Source organism: Rhopalosiphum padi, chromosome 3 (assembly GCF_020882245.1).
Source record: "Rhopalosiphum padi isolate XX-2018 chromosome 3, ASM2088224v1, whole genome shotgun sequence".
In the NCBI taxonomy this organism is placed as follows: domain Eukaryota; kingdom Metazoa; phylum Arthropoda; class Insecta; order Hemiptera; family Aphididae; genus Rhopalosiphum; species Rhopalosiphum padi.
Window position 1 is genome coordinate 4,675,609 of NC_083599.1, and position 21,811 is coordinate 4,697,419.

Genomic DNA, 21,811 nt, shown 5'->3' on the forward strand with positions numbered 1-21,811 from the left:
TACTGTACTATTATAACATCAAATATTATATATGCTGCTAAATAAATGACAAAAACGTCTACCTACCACCAGAGAAGCATTAAAAATGGTTATTTTAATAACTGTCTTTACTTTTCAGGAGCTACCCGTTGGTTCATTCCCGCGTCGATATCAACCGCTTGAAGGACACTTCCTACGAAGTGATCATAAGCGTCCTGATCAACGACGACGACATTACCACTCAATCCACTTTGGACTGCGAACTCAAAATTCCGGACACCCCATACGTCAAGAGAAAGACCTTCGTTTTCTTCCAAGGTAGGTGTATTGATTTGTTTTTATTTGTTTGTCTCGTCAGACGCGTATGCCGAATGCGAATCGGACGAACCGAAAAAGTCCAGTACGGCATACATACATATATATATATATACGGCATACCTATATAGAATATCATACATAGATAATAATAGATATTATTGTTACTGCCGTCGTATAGTCGTCACACACGAACACGCCATCACAATACGCCGTGCTATTATCGTAATAATAATACGATCGTCGAACGTATACGAATCGCGCGTGCGCCCGACGCCTGTCGAAAGACGTACACGCCGTTTGTTTTACATTTTAACAGCCGGGCAAACTTTTAATCGCCGTCGCATCGCATCGCAGTGTTATTACGTATGCAGTGCTCCTCCTCTGTAATAGCGGTCGGGTCGCACGCGAAGAAGAATAAAAGAAAAAAGCAACAAAAAAAAAAGGGTCGACTTATATACCTCTACAAATGCGCACTGTAATGGTACGACGTGTGTGTGTGTGTGTGTGTGTGTGTGTGCGAGCACGGTAAATCGGGTCCGAAATGATGTGCGGTTCGTGCGGTGGGTGGGGGGGTGGCTTGTGCGGGGGTTAGGGGTAGCGGTTGACGTATAATACACCGACGCGTGCAAAATCGCACGGAATGCACGCGCGCTCGCATGAAAAAAAAAAATAAATAACGCTACCTTTATAATAATATAATATTTTATAGGGTCATCCATCGGTCTATAGTAATAATATTAATAACAATATGATATACAATTATTGTTTTATCGCGGGTCGCCGAAGTATGCGCGCGCGACAGTCGGGGACGATAGTATTATTATCATAACGTCTACACGTGACGTATTTTTATATGCACACACGAACACACCGCGCGTACGGAAGACCGGTCGGAACGCGTTCGCGGACGACAGTGGAAACCGTCCTCCTCGACCGGTAGCTTTATATTGTTAATTATATTATCCTCCTTGTCCTGTAGATACACGATTATTATAATATATATACTATATGCTCACAATAAGTGTTCACGGAACACAGACAGATAACAATAATTAACGTTAAATATTTCTAGGGGGCTCCAACGACAAATTTATACTTAAAAAAAGGCTCCGGAGCTAAATTTGGGAATCGCTGGCCTAACATAATCGTATACCATCACACTATTAATAATGTCAATAAAATCGTGTGACGCGGGGACGTAATACGGAGAAAGTCCGATCACCATTTCCGTCACACACACACACACACACGCCCGTTCGCCGCAGAACTTATTTCTGCTAACGCTTCGAGACTTGTGCAACTATTCGACGAGTTATGTAAATCCACAAACTCGAATCGATCTCACACGTTAAATATGTTGTACGAGTACGACAATTTTATCACGAGAACTTCGATTTATTAATTTTTTTTGTAAAAATCAAATCAAGCGACTGCGGTTCAATCGTGACGATGTGGTCGTAAACGAATCTGGTCGGTGGGCGTTGATTTGTACGATCGGCACGTGTAGAGGAAGGAGCGTATGGACCACACCGCAGACAGACACGAAGAATATATATATATGCAATAATTATAATAACAGTATTGTGATTTCGTCGCAATTATTTTCTGGACACACCGTTTGTCGACTCGTGGTGAAAAAGATTTTCAACCGTATCACTGTTTGCATTCCAACGCGAATGTATAATAAATAACATGACGTGATTTATGCATTATTTTTTCACCGGGTCATCTGTCCGCAGTCCTGTATATTAATATTATTGTACCGCCGGAAATCGAGTTGTTCTCGCTTCTGCAGTCCGATAGGATGGGGTGCATAATAAAAATAAACAATATCGTCCACGCACTTCTGCGTTGAATCCGCGAGTAAACAACGTAGACGATTAATAATTTGTTCACGTACTACTGAATATAATATTATTATTATTATTATTCTGCACTCAAACCGGTTGCGTTCGGACGAGTGAACAAAAAATATACCTAACGAAACGTGTGCAAAAATATTATGTATTTATAACACGTCGCCATATCTCGTTTTTCGGACCGGCCTATTACGGCCAGCCGTACAACTATTGTGATAATAATATTGTGTACACGTACCGTCGTAACAGTAGGCGCAAACGCAGAAAATCAGAGTCCTAGTCGCGGTGCGTCGGATAGTGAATATTTCGTGATGTCTGCATAATGTTTACTCGTGATAACCGTAATAAGTATATTATGTTATTATACTAGGTATATACCAATGATATTATTATTATTATATAACGATCGCTTAAGCCGCACCATAATATTGCTTTATATATTATTATTATTATTATTATTATTATTTAAACGATGTACCATGATACCATTATTGTGACTTTTCAAAAGCAGACTAGCGCGCGCGCGCACACACACATTCGCGCATATCCAATTATATTGAAAATATTTATGTCCGTCCGGGCGCAGCATATACGTATTATAATAATATTATTATACTATTATTATATATTACTCGTATCCGTTCTGGTGCGGAGTATACAACAACGCCGAACACCGTTCGGGCGTTCCGATAATACGTATAATATACGTATAATATAATCGAATCTCTCCGTCGTCGACAGTGCCGTCGCATCACCGCCGTCGGGACGGGATGACGAGAAGGGTTTGTAGTTATTAACTTTCTACCCCGATAAGGCGAAAAAAATCACTCACCCGATATCGGTTAAATGAAAAAAAAAAAAAAAAAAAACGTATATTTAAAATAAATATTGCAGTCTATACCAGAGGATTCCGTTGCCGAACGCTCGCGCGAGATAGATGCGCCGACACACGCACGCACGCGCGACACACATTTATATCCCGTGACGTGTTAAATCTAAAACGCATTTACATTTAAATGTCGGCGGCGGAGCGGTAAATAAAACTAGCGGAGAATAAAAAAAAAAAAAAAAAAAAAAATGAAAAAAAAAAACAGTCGCGCCGAAAACAATATAATATGCACGTGGGGCAGCCGGTGTGTGTGTATGTGTGTGTGTGTGTGTGTGTGTGTGTGTGCGCGGGAACAAAAGCGTGCACTTAACCCGTCTGTTGAATTTGACAGTTTTTTATAGGAAAAGTTTGGCCGAACAAATTTTCGGAATAAATCGGCATAGTAACGCGTGTTTACGGGGGCCCAGCGAACGAGCGCGAGTGGGGGGGGGGGGGAAACCGAAAACTTTGTCCGCGCCCGTCCGAGATAAGAGCTTATCGCACGAGTCGTCTCCCGACAAAAGCCGCGGAGGACGTTTACTCTCGTATAATATGTATATATATTGTTTGTATGGTATTTTTTTTTTCGGTTATCGTTCGTTCGTCACACGAACCGTCTTTGGGGTCCGCGTGCAGGTTTATCCGCCGTATACATATATATAATATAATATCGTATTTCGCGTACCTATACAAACGAGTGACGACATGAATGTGTGTTTACGCGTTTTGCCGCGAAATAAGCTGGCAAACCGTACCACACCGCATTGCTGCGGAGTCGTAGTGTTATTGTAATATCCGCATATTACGACGGTATATAAACAATTTTAGGAGATCGACAAACACGCGCGCGCGCCGTATATTATATAATATTATATAATATTGTTATACTCGGCGTATCCGTCGTCGTTCGGCCCGCGATATTGCAGGAAGCCTTTCGGGCATCGAACCGAACCCGAACAGTTGTTTTTAAATAAATATTGATTGTTCGCAAACCCTATAAACAATATTATTGTATAATCATAACACCGGGCGAACGCCGGTGGGAATTTTATTCGAATTTCGTTAATAACGCGCCAGTCATTAATACAATATTATTATTATTATTATTATAATCGTCGTCGGAATTTTCTATGCACATTATGACGGGGCATGCATATAGCACGTATAGCCGGTACGATATAATATTATATGTATATTATATTAGATGTAAACGCATACAGAGTGATTGTTTTATCGAAAAATACTCATTATTTCAAAATTCATTACCGTTATCAAAAAATATTATTTTACATGATTTCCAGTCGAAATAAAACAACATTTTTATTAAATTTTTAAACTTTTTATATTTTTTTAATAACCACATCCATTTTTAATTCCATATTCTAAGCAAAATATATTTTTGGAATATTTCGAAAAAAAAAACCGAAATTTGGACGCGTATATTTTATGAATTATAAGTATTTAAAGCTTTTGTGAGCGGAGTAGATAACCAACATTTCACGAGGTATCTTCGTACCGCTTTACTCCGCTCACAAACATTTTAAATATTTATAACTCAAAGAATACTTGTCCAAATTTCGATTTTTATGTATCGGAATTCTTTAAAATATATTATGCTTTAGAATATGAAATCAAAAATACATGTTGTCATTCGAAAAGCTTTAATAATACAACTATTATTAGAACATAAGATTTAAACATTTTTGATTTATTTCGACTGAAAATTATGTAAAAAATATATTTTTAAAAACGTTAATAGATTTTGAAATATGTAATGAGTGTTTTTCGATATAAAAATCATCCAGTATGCAGAGAGAGAGAGAGAGAAAATTATAATAAGTTATCGTGCAGTACGATAGAATTGACGATTACACCTTTACAAAAAAGCGAGCGTTGAAAGTAGTAAAGGAGACGATTAAATTTCGTCTGGTATATATAATGTATGGGTAGGTAATATATATCGCACGAGTATATTATATATGATAAATAAACGGGATTATCGCGCACATATTATCGTCGTCTGGTGCCGGAAAATTCAGTAAAATTGAATTTTAACGAGTTGGCAACGACCGGGACAGAAAGTCGGAAAAACAAACGAGCCGGATGTATATCGCACATGAATGCTGCTTGTGGTTGGCAGGAGTTTAACAGGACGAGTCATTTTTTACTACATTTCTGTGCGCGCAATATTAAATTAATGACGTTCACGCGTATGTAGTTACGAGCAATACACCAAAAAGAAGAAAAAAAAAAATGTTTCAAGCCATCAAAATCTTTTTCCGCAAAGTATGAATGAGGTGTATTATTATTATTATTATGACACGTTCACATCCGGTGCAGGTATCTATTATTCGTGTAGGCACATATATTATTATTATTATTATTGTATAATATTATTATAAAGTAATTGCGCGTTTCTATATAATAATAATGTTATTATTATACCGCGCGTGTACCTACATGTATATCGCTCGCATTTAAATTTTAAAGAGTGTTCTGGACGTGGATCCGTGAGGTTATCAAAACTACAGGAGCAGATAAAGTATATTAATATCATATCATATACGCGCAAAATAATATAATATTATTATACGTCATGTATATAATAATAATAATAATAATAATAATACGTAATGTATATGATATGAATGGCAGACGGCTCGACAGTTCGCCACCTCTCACCCCGCCGCCGCCGCCGCCGACTTTGCTCATGGGGGAATTATATAGTGCGTAGAATTAGAGGAGCTCTACTCACTCGGCGGAAAACGAAGCCGTTTTAATTAAAATCGGAATTTTTTCAAAACTTTTTTCGCACACACGCGCCGCGCGCGCGCGTATACAAACATAGCTGAATACATATCGTGACGGGTATCGGACGGTCGAACACCAGAACATCGCCGCTCCTGTTAGACGGTATATTTTTCTATCTATTCGCAATATACGCAAAATCGAATAACACGTATTATAGTGGTATGCAATAATTAAAACCGTCGAACGTCATCTTTTCGGGGAACACTCGTCCCGCAAAGGGATTTTTAATCGAATCGGAGAAACGTCACTTCGGCGAGCGAGAAGAATATATTTAAAGATCTTTTTTTTTTTCTACCAACAAACATTATCGTTATGTTGCAGGCGGTCCAGGAGAGGCCGACTCGCGAGATAACACAATACAATATCACAACAATATAATATAATAATGTATACGCGCGCGGCTTTGTGGTGAACCGTTTAGATCGATACGATTTGTCGAAAACTGTCGTCTTATATAGTGTTATACACACCGTCGGTCAAAATATTCGCACTTCCCCCCCCCCCGTGAAACTATTTTCGTTTTCGTCCCACGTCGTGATACATTATGACGACGTCGACGTCGACGACGACGACGACGATGACGATGATGATGATGATGATGCTGATGGTTATGATGATGATGTATATAATATTTCGCGCCCGTTGACAAGTAAGGTCCGTATGCGCAGTATGATATATAATATCGTATATACCACAGCAGCATCAGATCGGCGGCGGTACACGTCGCACACGTGAATGTGTGTGACGTTTTACTTTCTTTTTCCCTTTTTTTTTTTTTTTTTGCCACGCGCGTAGTTTTTTCCTCTCCCCCCCCCCACACCACGAGACAATCGGAATACCGTAAAACGCACACGCTCGCCCGTCATCCTCGCTGCGGGGCGGTTGACGTGTATCCTGCTGCCAACTCGCCGCCGCCGCCGCCGCCGCAGCCCGCTCACCGAACCATATACCGGGTTATAATAATATATTGTATGCGTTCTACACGTCGGTCGGACTGCTGGAACACATCGGCACACGTATCTCCCCGTGTGCATGCGATACGATATTATTATAATATTATGCGTGACACACGCGTACCGATATCGTATAGAGTCGTAACACTACGACACACACGTTACTGCGTATATTGGATCGTATATTTATACAGGGTGATTCAGTCGGCACGCTCATCCCCCTTTTTTCCCCTTTAATAATGCATTTATTCAAATTCTGATTTTTTTTTGGACTTTTCGAGTGGGTATACACTTAGAGGCGGCCGTATTTGTAAGCGTTTAGATTTATTTGCAGTGTACCCCATCAGGAAAAAGTCCAATGGCCATACAGACGTTAGATTTTTTTTCACGCGAAAACTCTCTCTCGCTAAAAGTTTCGAATAGATTATTTTTTTTTATTATTTTCTTTTTATAATATATAGGACCAGGTACTACAGATCGAAATTTGAACGAATATTTTTTGAATCATTAAAATATTTACAATATAGTGCTTACGGGCGCCGGTCGGTATACGAAAATATGAAATAGACGTAATAATATTAACCAACATATAGTATTGTACTCAGATAATATTTGAGAAATAATTATAAAATGTTAAAATATTAGTATTAAGAATTTGGATGATATCATCAAAGATCACAATATATCTTTAAATCCAATACCTTTTTCTCTGTACAAAATCTCAAAATGTCCTTTGCGTTGTACAAAACGTATATGTATAAAAATTACGTTTGTGGTTTTTGAAAATTAAATCGCTTGGATAATGTCTTCGGCGTGTGTATATTCGACGCGATAGCGTTGGCGAGACCGTTGACATGTTTGCTCGGGCCTAAGCTTTGTTCACACATGTATATACTGATAATACACCAAACACTGAAACACGACAATATCGGTCTCGGGCGAATTTTCTGGAAAGTCGAATAGCAGTCTGTTATTTTTATGACGTTATTTGTTCTAACCCAAACGAAAATATCCATTATTACAATTTTTTTTTTCGTTTTCCATTTGCATTATTGTAGTAGGTACGCTAGTAGTTATTAGTGCGTATAATATTTTATATAAATACACGGTTTTTAAAAAACGAGGGCTATTGAAAACGAGAAATGCCTTATCTTGCCTTTGTTTTTCTCTCGTACTTATATATACAGCGCCTACCGAATATTTGATTAGGATACGAATTTTGTAAGCCACTTAATCGACGATTGACCGGTAAAGCTGTTTCTATTTCGAATCGTCTCTTCATTTCGCTCGAAACAACAAATCCTCGGAAAACGATTTACAACACGAACATTTTAATCGCGTATCGAGTTAATACTATGTATAATACATGTATATGCGTATAAATTAATAAAATTCTCATTTCAAAATCAATCTCTAAACTAAAAACGTCGTTATTATATTATTATTCGTACACATAATAACGAAACCATTTTGACTTGGAAATCGCCAGGACGCGAATATTAAATGTATACCTATCGAAAAAATAAATATTATAAATATATATATATATATATATATATATCGAAAGTCAATGACAATTATATATAATGTATTAAAATGTGTGCTGAATTTCTAATGAAAAATAAATCCGATTATATGTAAAAAAAAAAAAAATTAAAAAAAAAATTAAAAAAAAATATTTTATGAATAATTCAATTTTATTACGAAAATATTATATTAATATATATTATTTCGTCGAAAAATGTAATCCAATGTTTGAGTAAGCGTACTTATTATTTATTTATTTAAGACATATTTTTTCAACTCGCAGCATTTCAAAACGATGATGTGTATAATATAATAAATCTTTTTATACGGAACAACTAGACGACAATATCACGCACGTAATCAACATTTTGTACACACAACTACTTTAATACGTTTTTAATTACGGCCGCAGTACCTGTAGTTCGGTTATGGAATATTTAATTAGTAATTTTTCCGATCGTAAAGTCTCTCCTCTCTCTGGTAATATCCGTCTCTTGCCATAGCGAGGTTTTTATAAAATTGTATCCGCGGCAGCGAAACACGATTCCGACGCGCAAACTATAATTATATATAGATGGGATACTTTCGTTTAACGAACTTTTTTGAAATGTCCACGTGCGAACTTACACTTTTAATTTAAAACAAACGATTTTTAGAGACTTTGAAAAACTTTACTAATGACAATACTGTTAAATTATCGGATAAGTTTTCAGCGATTCACCATCACCGCGGTGTATATAATAATAATAATAATAATAATGATAATATATAGCAAGTTGTTTTGGTTGCATTCGTGCCACATATACAATATAATAATATACACACACTATACACTGGCGTTGAATTTTAAATTACTGCACCTACTACAAAATTAAACTGGAACTTTGTGCGCATTTCAAACGAGTGGATTACGGACAAAAGACCTATTGTTTGCTAAATTGAATTTAATTACACCAGTTTACAGTAGGTACCCGCCATTGTAGTATAGTAGCTGTGTGTTAAATCACAAACTAATTATGACATTTCGAATTTCTCTAACGCATTTTTAATAACTCTGAAATATTAGTATTGCGAATTAAGGAATGCGGCGCGCGCGCGCACACACCCGCACGCACGACAATTATTATATCACAACAAACGACATTATAATATAGTTTTGTGGTATGCACCTCCACCTATAACGTTCTATCGTGTCGGTTTGAAGAATCGATATTATATAGTAGGCATCTACGCGGGTTTAAGAGCATGGCAGATTAACAAAGTTTTAAATTAGCTCAAATTTATTACAAACATTAAGTTGCATACATAATTTAGCATAATTTACTATTACACGAATTTTTTTTAAGTGCAAAAGTTATAAATTTAGTAACTATTTATTGATATTATACTTTTATAACTATTTAAAAAAACTTTTTTTTTTTTTTTGTTTCAAACTATTTACAGACTTCATTTTTCCGATTATTTTAAAATGTTTACAAAAACTAAAAAATTTACTTATTAAATACAAACAAATATAATATAATACTATAAACACGATAAAATTAAACGACCTGAGTTTTATTGATTGTAATGATGCATAATAAAATATTATTATAAAAAATAGATAATATGTAAGCATAATACTCGTTATATCAACGTAACGATTTAAACATATTATTGAATGTTAGATAATAACATAATACAATATATTACAATGTAATAATGTTCACCTACGTTTTCTCTTTAGTAATGAATTTATTCAATTTCAGATTTTTGAATTTTTAATATATTACACTTAAAATCCATATTTCAAACCCTTTTTTTAAGTACTAAGCACATAATACGACACGCAAACTCATAGATTAAGTAAATCTATTAATATTTAATAATTTTATCATAAAAACATATTATTACAATATTAGATAAATGACAGTAAAATATGATTTGAATAATATGTGTGAAATGTACCTGGCCCTAAAAAGTGTTATGTTTTGATGCGACTTAGCGTGATACACTCGTCTGTATATTTTCTCATTTTGACCATCGTCTACCGTCACCGGACATCCTATTCGGTGGTATATGGACTCGGCAGGTCGCTCTAAAAACAATATTATTAGATTTGATGTAAAACCAACCGTATCGGCAAATATCATCTGTGCCCGTTATCTCCGTCTACTTCTAGGTAGGAAAAATGTCAACCAGCATAAAAAAATACGTCTTCGCGTTTTTTTAGTCATTTTCTTTGTATTTGCTTTATTTCAATACGATTCCAATTGCAATATATAAGCATAAGCATAAATATATTTTTGCTATTTTATTTTTTCATTATAAAATATGCATTTTAATATTATTTTAATGATGAATATAATGGAGTACTGATCAAAATATCATAATATTTTCTGTGTAATACGATAATTTTAATTAATTTAATAAATTTATACGATTTGATTTAAAATACGTATTTAATAATTGCTTTACGAAATTATTATTTTTATTATTTATTATATTATCTAAAAACGTGAGTACTTACGTCTAATATTTGTATATGTACAATTTAAGTTGATTTTACGTGTGCCAATACTCAAGTATTGTAGTTACATAAAACATTGATGTGTATTTAAGTTAATATTTACTTTTATGTATGCACTGTTACTATTTTTAAACTGTCATGACGTAGTGTTTGGCTTATAATCCATTTTTATTATAATCATAAAAACCGACAGTTATATTATCGTAATTAGTACATAATAATACACTATCTTTAACCACACATCAGTAAATCAGATATTTTACACTAAATAATAATCGTGTACGTACATTTTTTTTATATAATAATAATAATCCTTAGCAATAGGTACTATATTGACTTTACGCTAAACCAAGAGTGTAAAATTAATATATTCGTGCTAAAAATAACGTTCAGAGTGCACAGGTAGTTAGTCGGCTTAATATAGCAGCCGTCGTCTCGTCGGGATAACATCACCTGCACCACAACTCTACACTGTCTTATAAACTGCATATTACACTATATCGTATATAAACCACTTGACGCGATCTCCGCCATCATCTCCTCCGGCGGTATTCACTTTGATCATTTTTTTTTTTTATTTCACTTACTGCAACGCTGCCGTAAATTCTTTCCTCGTTAATTCCGTCCGTTAGAGCCGCGTGCACATAATATATAGTTCTATATTATATTTAATTAATGTTCGCAAACTATTTCAATCTATATTTTCTCCCGTTTTCTTTAAAATTGAACTCTTTAAACTTTAAGCCAACTAACGGTATAGATTCAATTTTGTTACCTACTTATTATGCACTCACATTTTCTTCAACAATTTTCGTCCCTATTACACATAATATTTGGATACTTGCTGCAGCGCATACTCCTCCGCCATTGCCGTTCCGTGCACTGTCAACGGTCTTATGATACGCTTTTAAAACTTTTTTTTTTTACAAGTATACAACGTAAAACTTCCATTATTTTAATCATATATAATGTTGAAACGTCTACTCATGTTCTTTTTTTTAATTTCGTACGTCATTAAAATTCAGGTTTTTACCGCCGTCACGTATTACACTCTTATTATAATATTATATATTTCTGCATTTCGCGTATTTTTGTTTCGATTAAAGTTTTATTTCTCATTTTTTTTGCTCAGTTATTCTCTTCAGACATTATTTATTTTTTTTTTTTTATTCGCGGTACATTTCGGTTCCCTGCAGTAACTAAATTAATATTTCTTAATCGCCAATCTTAAACCATCGGGTCTTCCGCTATAAACCCCTCGTACTGTTATCAATTAGGGTACCGTCATTAGCAAACATTAGACACTCCGGACTTATACCCTTGATTATCCTTTGTAATCTCGCCCTTTACAGAGGATAACACGTTCATCTCAACTACTCATCTTTGATGAACCTTTACTAGTGCTGTAAATGTGATTCACCGGGTACACATTGCGCGTTCGTTACGGCAGCATGGCATATCTCCCACTAAGCCGCCTCGTGTATTTTGTATATTTTATTGAAGCGTTTTCTCGAGAATAATAATCTCCGTGTAAACGCAATAGTTCTAACGGCGGTTCGCCGGCGTCTTGCTGCTCGACACTGGCCTACTAATTAGCTAAATTCGAAAATACATCAACTTGTTATTTTTACATGTTGTATATAATAATAATTTATTATACTTGTAGTCTTATGTCAGTAGAAACTTTGTGTACACGAAAAGCGTATTGAATTATTATTGGATTTTTGGTCGTTTAAAAGTTTTACGAACGGTTTTCTGGTTCTCTGCTAGCGCATTTCCATAGGTAACAATAATATCGCATTGTTACATCACATCACCGTGCAATGATAAAATTACAATTCAATGGATTTTCGCACAGCAATATTAATATTATTATAATAATTATTTTTTTAAAAGACGACCATGTTAAAGCTGTAATAAATGTATATAATATGTGTACCTAGTCGCCGACGTGGAAAAATAAAAATTTCGCTAACCGATAAATTCAAAAAAAAAAAAAAAAACATTAAATTCGTTTTAAATGCCATTCTATGTACACAATAATACCACCATCACAGTCGTCAAAAGAGGCGTTTGAAACGTGCGCTCGGAACACAGTACATTTTTCACGGTTTCCCGGTTTAGTCTCTCTCACTATGTGCATACAATACAAATTATAATATAACAAACACACTCACACATTCACATACATACGCATAAACACACACGATATGTGTATATAATATTACGTGTCAAACATTGACAAATCGTTATTGAAGACAACTGCTATTATGGTACTCGGGGACGCTTTATTGGACGTAACAGCGATGTGTATAGATGGGTGGATGAATGGATATAATATGACGTCGAGACTTGAGCATTCCATATTATTATTATATACATATACGTGAATGCGCCCGGCACACAATATTTAAAAGAATAATACAATACTTGATAATATCACACACGATAATATTAACAATAATAATAATAATAATAATAAAATAAAATATACAATAATATCACCAATACGTTTAACTAACGGTTGACATATTGTTATTATTGTGCGGTACCGCCATACATAGTTCTCGTTTGGTAGTTTTTAATGTATTTTGGCTGTTGAAACGTGTAACGGTTGACAAACAACTTACTGTCATAAACGGCATCCCAACAATCGTCCTGAAAATATATTATTATTATAAACCACATTTTATATTCGACCGCTTATTTTAAAACAACTACCTGCTACTTTCGTTTACTCTAGAAAATAAATGACTTTTTGTGCATTTATTTAAAAAATATAGTGTCTAATGAATTAATATTACAAGCGATTATTTACAAATAAAAATGCATTTGAATTATGAGTTGCATCTGCACGACTGCGACAACATTATATTAGCGAGAACTTTTCATTGATTGCAATATCGTAAAATATTATGTGTTTTTCGAAAGTAATTATAGAAAGTGTATACTCTTTTAATTTATACTTACCACATGTGTTGTATTCTCAATATCTATACGAAACATATTATTTTGATTGCAATAAAATATAAATAATAATAACACTAAAACTAAAATTATGCATTCAATAGTTTTACAAGTCTTGATATGTGGTTATAACTTTAATATTGTATTATATTATGCGTTTTTATCATCTGAAATATCCAGACCCGATTGTTGAAGTTTAATGCGGTGTTCCAGATACTACAGTACTTGAATGTGATTTATTTTACATTAACGTGTACATCAGAATTTCAATTTTGTTACAACTATGACGTGTGGTGATTATTTTAACAGTGAAGTTTTAACTCACATCAACGTTATATGTATATTATATTATTTTTAAAATTTTAAAAAAAATATTGAAATAATATGCAATCCAAACATTTTATATTTTTTTTATTTTTTTACCGTGCAACACATTTTTTAGTAAAAGGTATCAATATCAACTGTTAATTGAATTTACTGTTATTGTTTTTTTTTTACTTTTTTAATTTGTTGATGGAAAGTCGGTAGGTATCGGTAATATTTGATGCAATCCAAATGTTGTAAGGCACCTCTCATTGCCATATCATTCCCTTAGCTACATTTTATATGGTAATTAATTTAAGAATGTTTGTCCATTGTCAATATTTATACAATTCCTGGTTTAAGTAATAGCAAAAAGATTAGGGGAGTACTATTTTATTATAATTATAATGTTATAAGATGTATCTAAAAAAAACATGTCAAAAACATCATACTTTTTGAAAATTTAAATGCATTTGATAAAATAATCACCCAGTACTTATGCGGTATATAAACAACGTTAATCCGCAAAATAACGAGAGGGTGAGGGCCTCACATGGCTACACCGTACAATATACATTATATACGAACACCTGATGGACATGCGTGCTGCGTACTCGCATACTATCATAATATTGTGTCACATAATAATATGCTCTATGTGATATAAAATAGCATAAATATTGTGGTCATTGGTTGACATTTTCCACAACGCGACAGTTGTATTAATAATAATAATAATAATAATAATAATAATAATAATAATTTACCGGCCGACTGGATATACGGCGATGTTTTGTAAACGCCGACTATGGTCGTACTTAATCGAAACGTACAACAACCCTTTTCCTACGCAATCCGACTCGGAATAACCGGATTTTTGTTTGTTTGTAATATGCTTTCGTTTTACGAGTGTTGTAAATGCGATAACGTATGCGTGAAAGAATTTTTTTTCGCTCGGTCTCCTATTTATTATTATTATTATTTTACAAACATCGTCTTTCTTCACGTCAACCCTCATCCACGGGGGACAATGCTGGAATCACAAATAGAAATGTCATCTGCCGGATGACCTAGTTTAGGTGGAAAGAGAAAAACATATTATATTGAATGAACTTCGTAAATAAAAAAATAAAATTTTACAGCTAAGTGGATTCATATGTGTTATTGTATTTTGTGTTTGTATGTGCCAATGGTTTGGAAAAAAAAAATAATGAATAACAATTTGCAAAATTTTAATTTATGATATTTCTATTATGTTTGACAAATAAATTTGCTTGTGTAATATAATTCTGGTTTAGTTTGCGTTTGGAAATAAAAATTTAGATCAAAATATTCTAATAATGAATAAGCAATATACATTGAAACTTTCTTGATAATTTGTACTTGATCATTCAATTAAAACGTGTGGGCAAAATTATTTTATGCCATCTACATAATACAAAAACCGTGTAAATATTAATAAAAATATTGGTTTATTAAAAAATTGTATGATCGAAATATGTTTATATAAATTAACTCTTTGCCATAAACAAAAATACTAAAAATTGTACAAAATTAAAAATCATTGAATATGCGTCTTAAAAAAAATTTCAATATAAAAATATAAAAGACAATTAAGTGTTAATATCTACCTTTATCATATTAATATTATAATTTTGTGTTTTATTTCGTTTTAAAGTCAATCACTAAACATAATGTTAATGATGAAAGTGGCGGAAAAACTACAACGATAATGATTAAGTTATTTTACTAAAATAATGATCCATCGATGATTTAAACTTTAAAAAAATTACCAAATTAATAATTAAAATTATTCTTGATTTTCTAAGTTTTTATATTTTTGAATTTTGACAAACGAAAACTGATTTATAGCGATTTTCATAAACTTTAAAAATGATCTTAAAAATTTAAAAAATATCAATTTTTTAATACTCTAGAGTATTTAATTATTATTAAAAATAGTGGTTATAAATAATTTATAATTTATAATAATTATTTGTTTTATAAACGTCTCTATAAAAATATTAATTTTTTGATACATATTAAATAAACGAATAATCTTCTATACATTTTGATTCAAACTAATACCTACTAAATCATATAATGTTGCAATAAATAAATAACACTAATTATAATATTGATAATAATTCAATTTTACTCTTAATAAGTGATTCGATGAAGAACTAAACAAATACATATTAAAATAATTTTAAATAAAAAAAAAAATACATGAAATCAGTGATTAAATTTGAGTAGGTATCCATATTTTTTTGCGCTTTTACAGAATAAGACGTAATATATTATAGAATAGATTTTATTAAAAATTCATACATCATCACATAATTATTACATACTCAATTTTTATATTGTTATTGTAAATATATGTATTAGGCTCTAGCACGTTTATTAAATTGTAAAATTAAAATTATTATCTCCTTCAAAGAAGTAAAAATAATATAATTTGACAATTTATTGAGCCATATCATAGAATAATTGGTATAAAACATTTTATATTTTATCTACATCGAATAGATGTGCTTGCACACTTTTTATTATTAATCTTGTTCATTCCACGAATGCCATTGAGCGATGATGAATTCGATCAAATTCGTTTTTTACAGCCTTTGAAACAGTATCTATAAGAATTCGGAATTGAAATTAGAAACAGGACGTTATGCGTCAAAGCACTGGCGAGGAATTCAAAAATGTTGAAGATGTTTGCCAAATGCTTTGAGTATAACATAAAAAAAAAAAAAAATATATATAAAGTCAACTCATTTCGTTCAATTTCACTCGGGTTTTCGTATTTGAGAGGACGAGTACCGCTAGAACCGTATTATGCCTTTTGGCATATAATGGCTCGTAGGATTTGAACATCTTTTTAAATATTTAGCCTGCATAATATACTCTGCGCGCCACCGTAACGTTGAAAATAAAATAAAACACAATAGAGATGGATTATTATGGACGTTTCACCTTAAATAGAATATACTTTCGAGTCAAACTTGACAGGAAACAGTATTGTGTACCCCATTTGTTCGAGACGCAAATCATCGGTCTCTGAAGATTCATATTGCAATAATTATTTTCGCTGTTTCAAATGACATCAATAAGCTTATTTTCATGTAATATTACGACGTTACATAATAAACTGTAAAAAAAATAAACATACACAACAAATTATTATTCTTAATACTCTTATATTATTTTTATTATTTTTTTTTTTTTTTTTACTTAGCAATATTACTATATAATTATATTATATTTTTCTTTCGCCACTCGTAGATTTAAAAAAATTACACAAAAGTGTGTATCGTCAGGTAATATAAAATATAGGATTTGAAAATAAATCAATACGCGTTATTGGACGCCGCCGTATCTTAGGTTATTAACAGTCGTTGTGATTTATCACGATTTTTCGGGGGAAACTGTTAAACTCACTGCAACCGACTTCATGTAAGACTGTTACGCGTATCTTGTACAGCATATAATAATGATAATAGTACATCGTACATTCATTTCCCGGCGAAATTCGCCTATTACGGTCAACCCACATTGGCGGACAGCACTAAAGCGCCTGCGCAGCAGATACGGACAAAACCAAAACGCTAATTTTTAAATAAATATTTATTTAAAGTATTAAAATAGATTTTATTCATGATTTTGAATCAAGTCATTCAAGCTGATTGACGCCTATTACAATAATAATTAAATAATAATATTTTCAAATTTCTTAATTTCTTCTGCGTCTATATCCTGCTCGATGGAGTATTATAAGCAGCATCATGACGATATTCGTATGTATACATATTATAATTTAAATTTAAAAAGAATACACCAAGTCTTACCGTATTATCATCGATATTTCTGTAACACTTTCATCGATCGGCATGAAAAAAAAAAAACATAATATAGTCTTATGAAAGTGAGTAGTAAGCAGAAGGTACCCCCCACCCCTCTCACACACACACACACCACATTCTCCGATATTATTATACGTCGTATATACCAACATGATTTCGTTTCACGCCTCACTAGACTAACAACCACCAGCGGCTCCGCTACGACGCTATTGCGCTATAAATCATATGATGCTATTGTTTATCAATTAATCCACTAGGAAACGGAAGAAAAAAATAAAGAAAAAAAATTGGGAAATTCGAAAATATCGTAAATAATATTTCGGGGTTTTCGGTATGCCGTGAAAACATTAAAAACATATTATGATGACGTTTAGATTTCCCTTATTCGGTTCCGTCGCAATAATGCTCGTACGAATCACCACTGATTAAATCATATTGTAGTGTCGTGTTATTATTCGTCCCGAACAATGAGCACGGTTACAACGTCCGTTTTAACTATATGTACGGACGGAGAACCCTCTGGAAACACTTCTCGCCGTGCCATATAATATTATAATACGTGCGAGTACTAAAGCGCGTGCCGTTTATATTATTATTTTCATAATATTATAATCGTTGTACGAGTAACGCGTTCGCCGCCCGCCGTCAGTCAACTCTCGTCGTTTTAGGGTAGTGGCAGAGGAGTAGGCACCGCCAAAAAACATATAAAATTTAACGAATCTTTATAGTATAATCTGCGACACGTATAGTATGATAGTGCCTACAATTTTAGTGTTACGTGTGTTGCGTTATTATTGGCATTACATCAAACACCACAATACGATAAAATAATGTATTTAAAATTTTAAAACAAATTTATAAATGCATCTGATTTAATATATTATAATATGATCGGAGGTAATTCTACCAGTCATGCTCACGTCCATTTTTTTCTTTAAAAATGAGTTATAAAATTCTGATTTTTGAAATTTTCAATCACACTTTAGACCGCCATGTTTTCGAGTAATCACATAGTTCAATTTTTAATAAAACTGAAAGGATTTCCGATAGCAACACAAACTTTGTTTATATTTTTAAATTAAAAGCAACGTTTTTGTAACAGTGTTACGCAGATCGATTTTGAAAATATTGACGTATCTGTTTCTAAATTCGAGCAAGAAGTTTCTGAGTTACTAAATTAAACACGGTGGATTAATTTAATAACATGAAATCATTAAAGATCTAGATATATTAAAAAATAATTTGATTCAATTTTATTAAATGATTATTAAATTAAAAACGAGGGAGATCATGCTTGCTGCATTACCATGTATGTTATGCGCATTGTAACTCTAAATAAAGTTAATTTAGGAGGCTTCACGTCTAAAATTGAATACTCTTTAGCACTTAAAAAATCCATATTATAAAGCGATTGTTAATATATTTCTCGGTGAATACGACCGATACGCGTAGATTAATATTAAATATGTCAATAAGTCACAGAAAAAAAAAACTACCAACAGGCCTTGTCACTAGTTTCGAGGTTAAAATACACACGAAATCAAAATACGGAATACCTATAATAGTTTTCCATTTGTAAATCAATATTTTATTTATCTTCAGTATTTTTTTTTTTTAAACAATAATATTTTTAAAGCTATTTAGCAGTCGCGGCGCTTAAGAAATATCGAGTCGTTGACGTGTGCAGGTTTTTTCAAACCATTTCCTGCTATTATTAATAAAACCAAAATAATGTATATTATAATATTACGAAAAAAAAAATAAATACAATAGTCATCGTTTGTCATTGACGTACATATTATATATGTTTATTCTCGATCCTAGGATGTTTTAGTATCTTGCCTATTTTATTTCGGTTAACGAATTTAACCCGTCGTTGGTGCTCGCCGCTCACACAGATAGCATTTTGAGTGTTATTCGTACAAATATTATCGAATTAATCTGATACTATGAATAATACCTTCAGATAACATGTCTATAAATATTTATAAAAATTAATTATTGTGCTATTTGCTGTTTCCTATCAGTTATCGTTAGACAAAGTCGACAGTACCAATTAAATGACCGTGTCAATATGTAAGGAGCATACGACGAGCATATTATGATAAAGTAAAAATAATTTTTTGAAATAAGATTGTAGTTTTTTATTTTTATTTTATAAATTATGAACTGTACATAAAAAGTGTTTATTAACATGTTTGTAAAGGATAAAAATATACATATTCCTAACTATGGTTTAATTTTTTAAGTTAATCGATCAATTAATAATAATATAAAAAGTAAAGTGTGCGCGCCGCGCTCACAGTGTAGCAATCATATTACGAACTATAATATGTGTACCAACGACGGGTTAAGATGTAAAAACAGAAATTTTATGAAACTTAGTAAGCAATATAGAAATGGATTTACTCTAAAAACTGGCTTTTATATTATTATATCAATATTGTTCCGATATGAATAACTGTTTTTGATTTGAACGTCGTAGGAAAACAACGGGAATAACAACATAATGCAGTAAGTACATCATATTATAATATTCAAAACTGGTCAAATATGAGTTTTAAGTGGAACGTTATCAAAAAAAAAAAAAAAACATGCAAATACCAAAGCTATTGTCTACTCTGTAGCAAATAATAAATCATATTATTATTATTATTATAATATCCTAACAATATAGTATATTTTATTGTCCGTTGTCCGTTTGTACAATTTTAGTTTTTTTAGGAGAATTCGGGGGTTACACATAAGTCAGTCTATTCTATGTTTTTATATTTCAAAACACGGAAAAAAAGTAAACATCCATTATTATTTTGATTTTATTTACTCAGTTCAATACCATAATATAATAAAACCTATCATCGTTGTTGGCTTCAATTGGTCTTCAATTCGATTGTTCTGATTGTAATGTTAAATGTATGATGTAAAGAATACTGGCCAATGTAATTATTTCATTTTTTTTTTCGCAAATGAGCAGTGCTTCCTTAACAACAACAACAACAATAATAATAATAATAATAGCAATAACGATAATAATCACGATTATGGTTTGTGTGTTGTTGTTGCTGTTGTGAATTCGATAAGCAAACCGGAAATTAATGTAGTAAATATTATACGAATAAAAAGTAACCGATTTTTATTTCAAAACATCGTATCTAGATAATAATGATACAAAAAAAAAACGTGAAAAAATAAAAACAAATATAAATATAATAAATACAATATATTATTATGTCTGTGGAGCGAGAAATTTTCGGTATACTTGTATATCAGATGCATTTATCAAATTTTTGGTGACATCTCCCCCAACCAGATCAAAAAACTACGCCTACCAGTATACATAAAAAAAAAGAAATCATGTCCTAGTCTCGTTGTTGGTATTATTTTTTTATCTGCTCCACAAACGATCGTAGATTTCGTGAAACCAAAATTTGTATATTCGTTTTGGTCACTGGTTATACGCGCTATGTGTGTCGTTTATACCAATAATTCATCAAGCACAACTCACACCGAACTTTGTTTTGGATACGTCTTAAACATTTAAAACAAAAAATCACCTACTTAACAGTCTATAGGAAAATAAGGTATATACAAAATAAGGTATTTAAGTATACCTAAAAATTGTAAAAATCAAAATTTGAATAAACGTTATAGGTATATAATAATATAATATATTACCAAGTCATAGCGCATAGTTTTATTGTCGTACACACTTCGCGTGTTAAAATATTGCGATTAGACACTTGATTCGTCCAACATACAACGCGAGACATATCATTATTATTGTTACTGTTATTTTCTGATTATAAAAATAGTAGATATACGTATACATATTATACGTATTGTAGACAGTTAAT

The 21,811-nt window shown here is 32.3% G+C and overlaps 1 protein-coding gene across 1 annotated transcript in view; it reads left to right on the forward strand.

Annotated features, from left to right (window-relative positions):
- LOC132923691 (uncharacterized) overlaps positions 1–21,811 on the forward strand; it is a 350,681-nt gene that overhangs the window by 276,430 nt on the left and 52,440 nt on the right. The window contains exon 6 of the mRNA XM_060987614.1: positions 119–297. Coding sequence (XP_060843597.1) covers positions 119–297 — 179 coding nt within the window. The remainder of the gene's footprint in view (positions 1–118; positions 298–21,811) is intronic.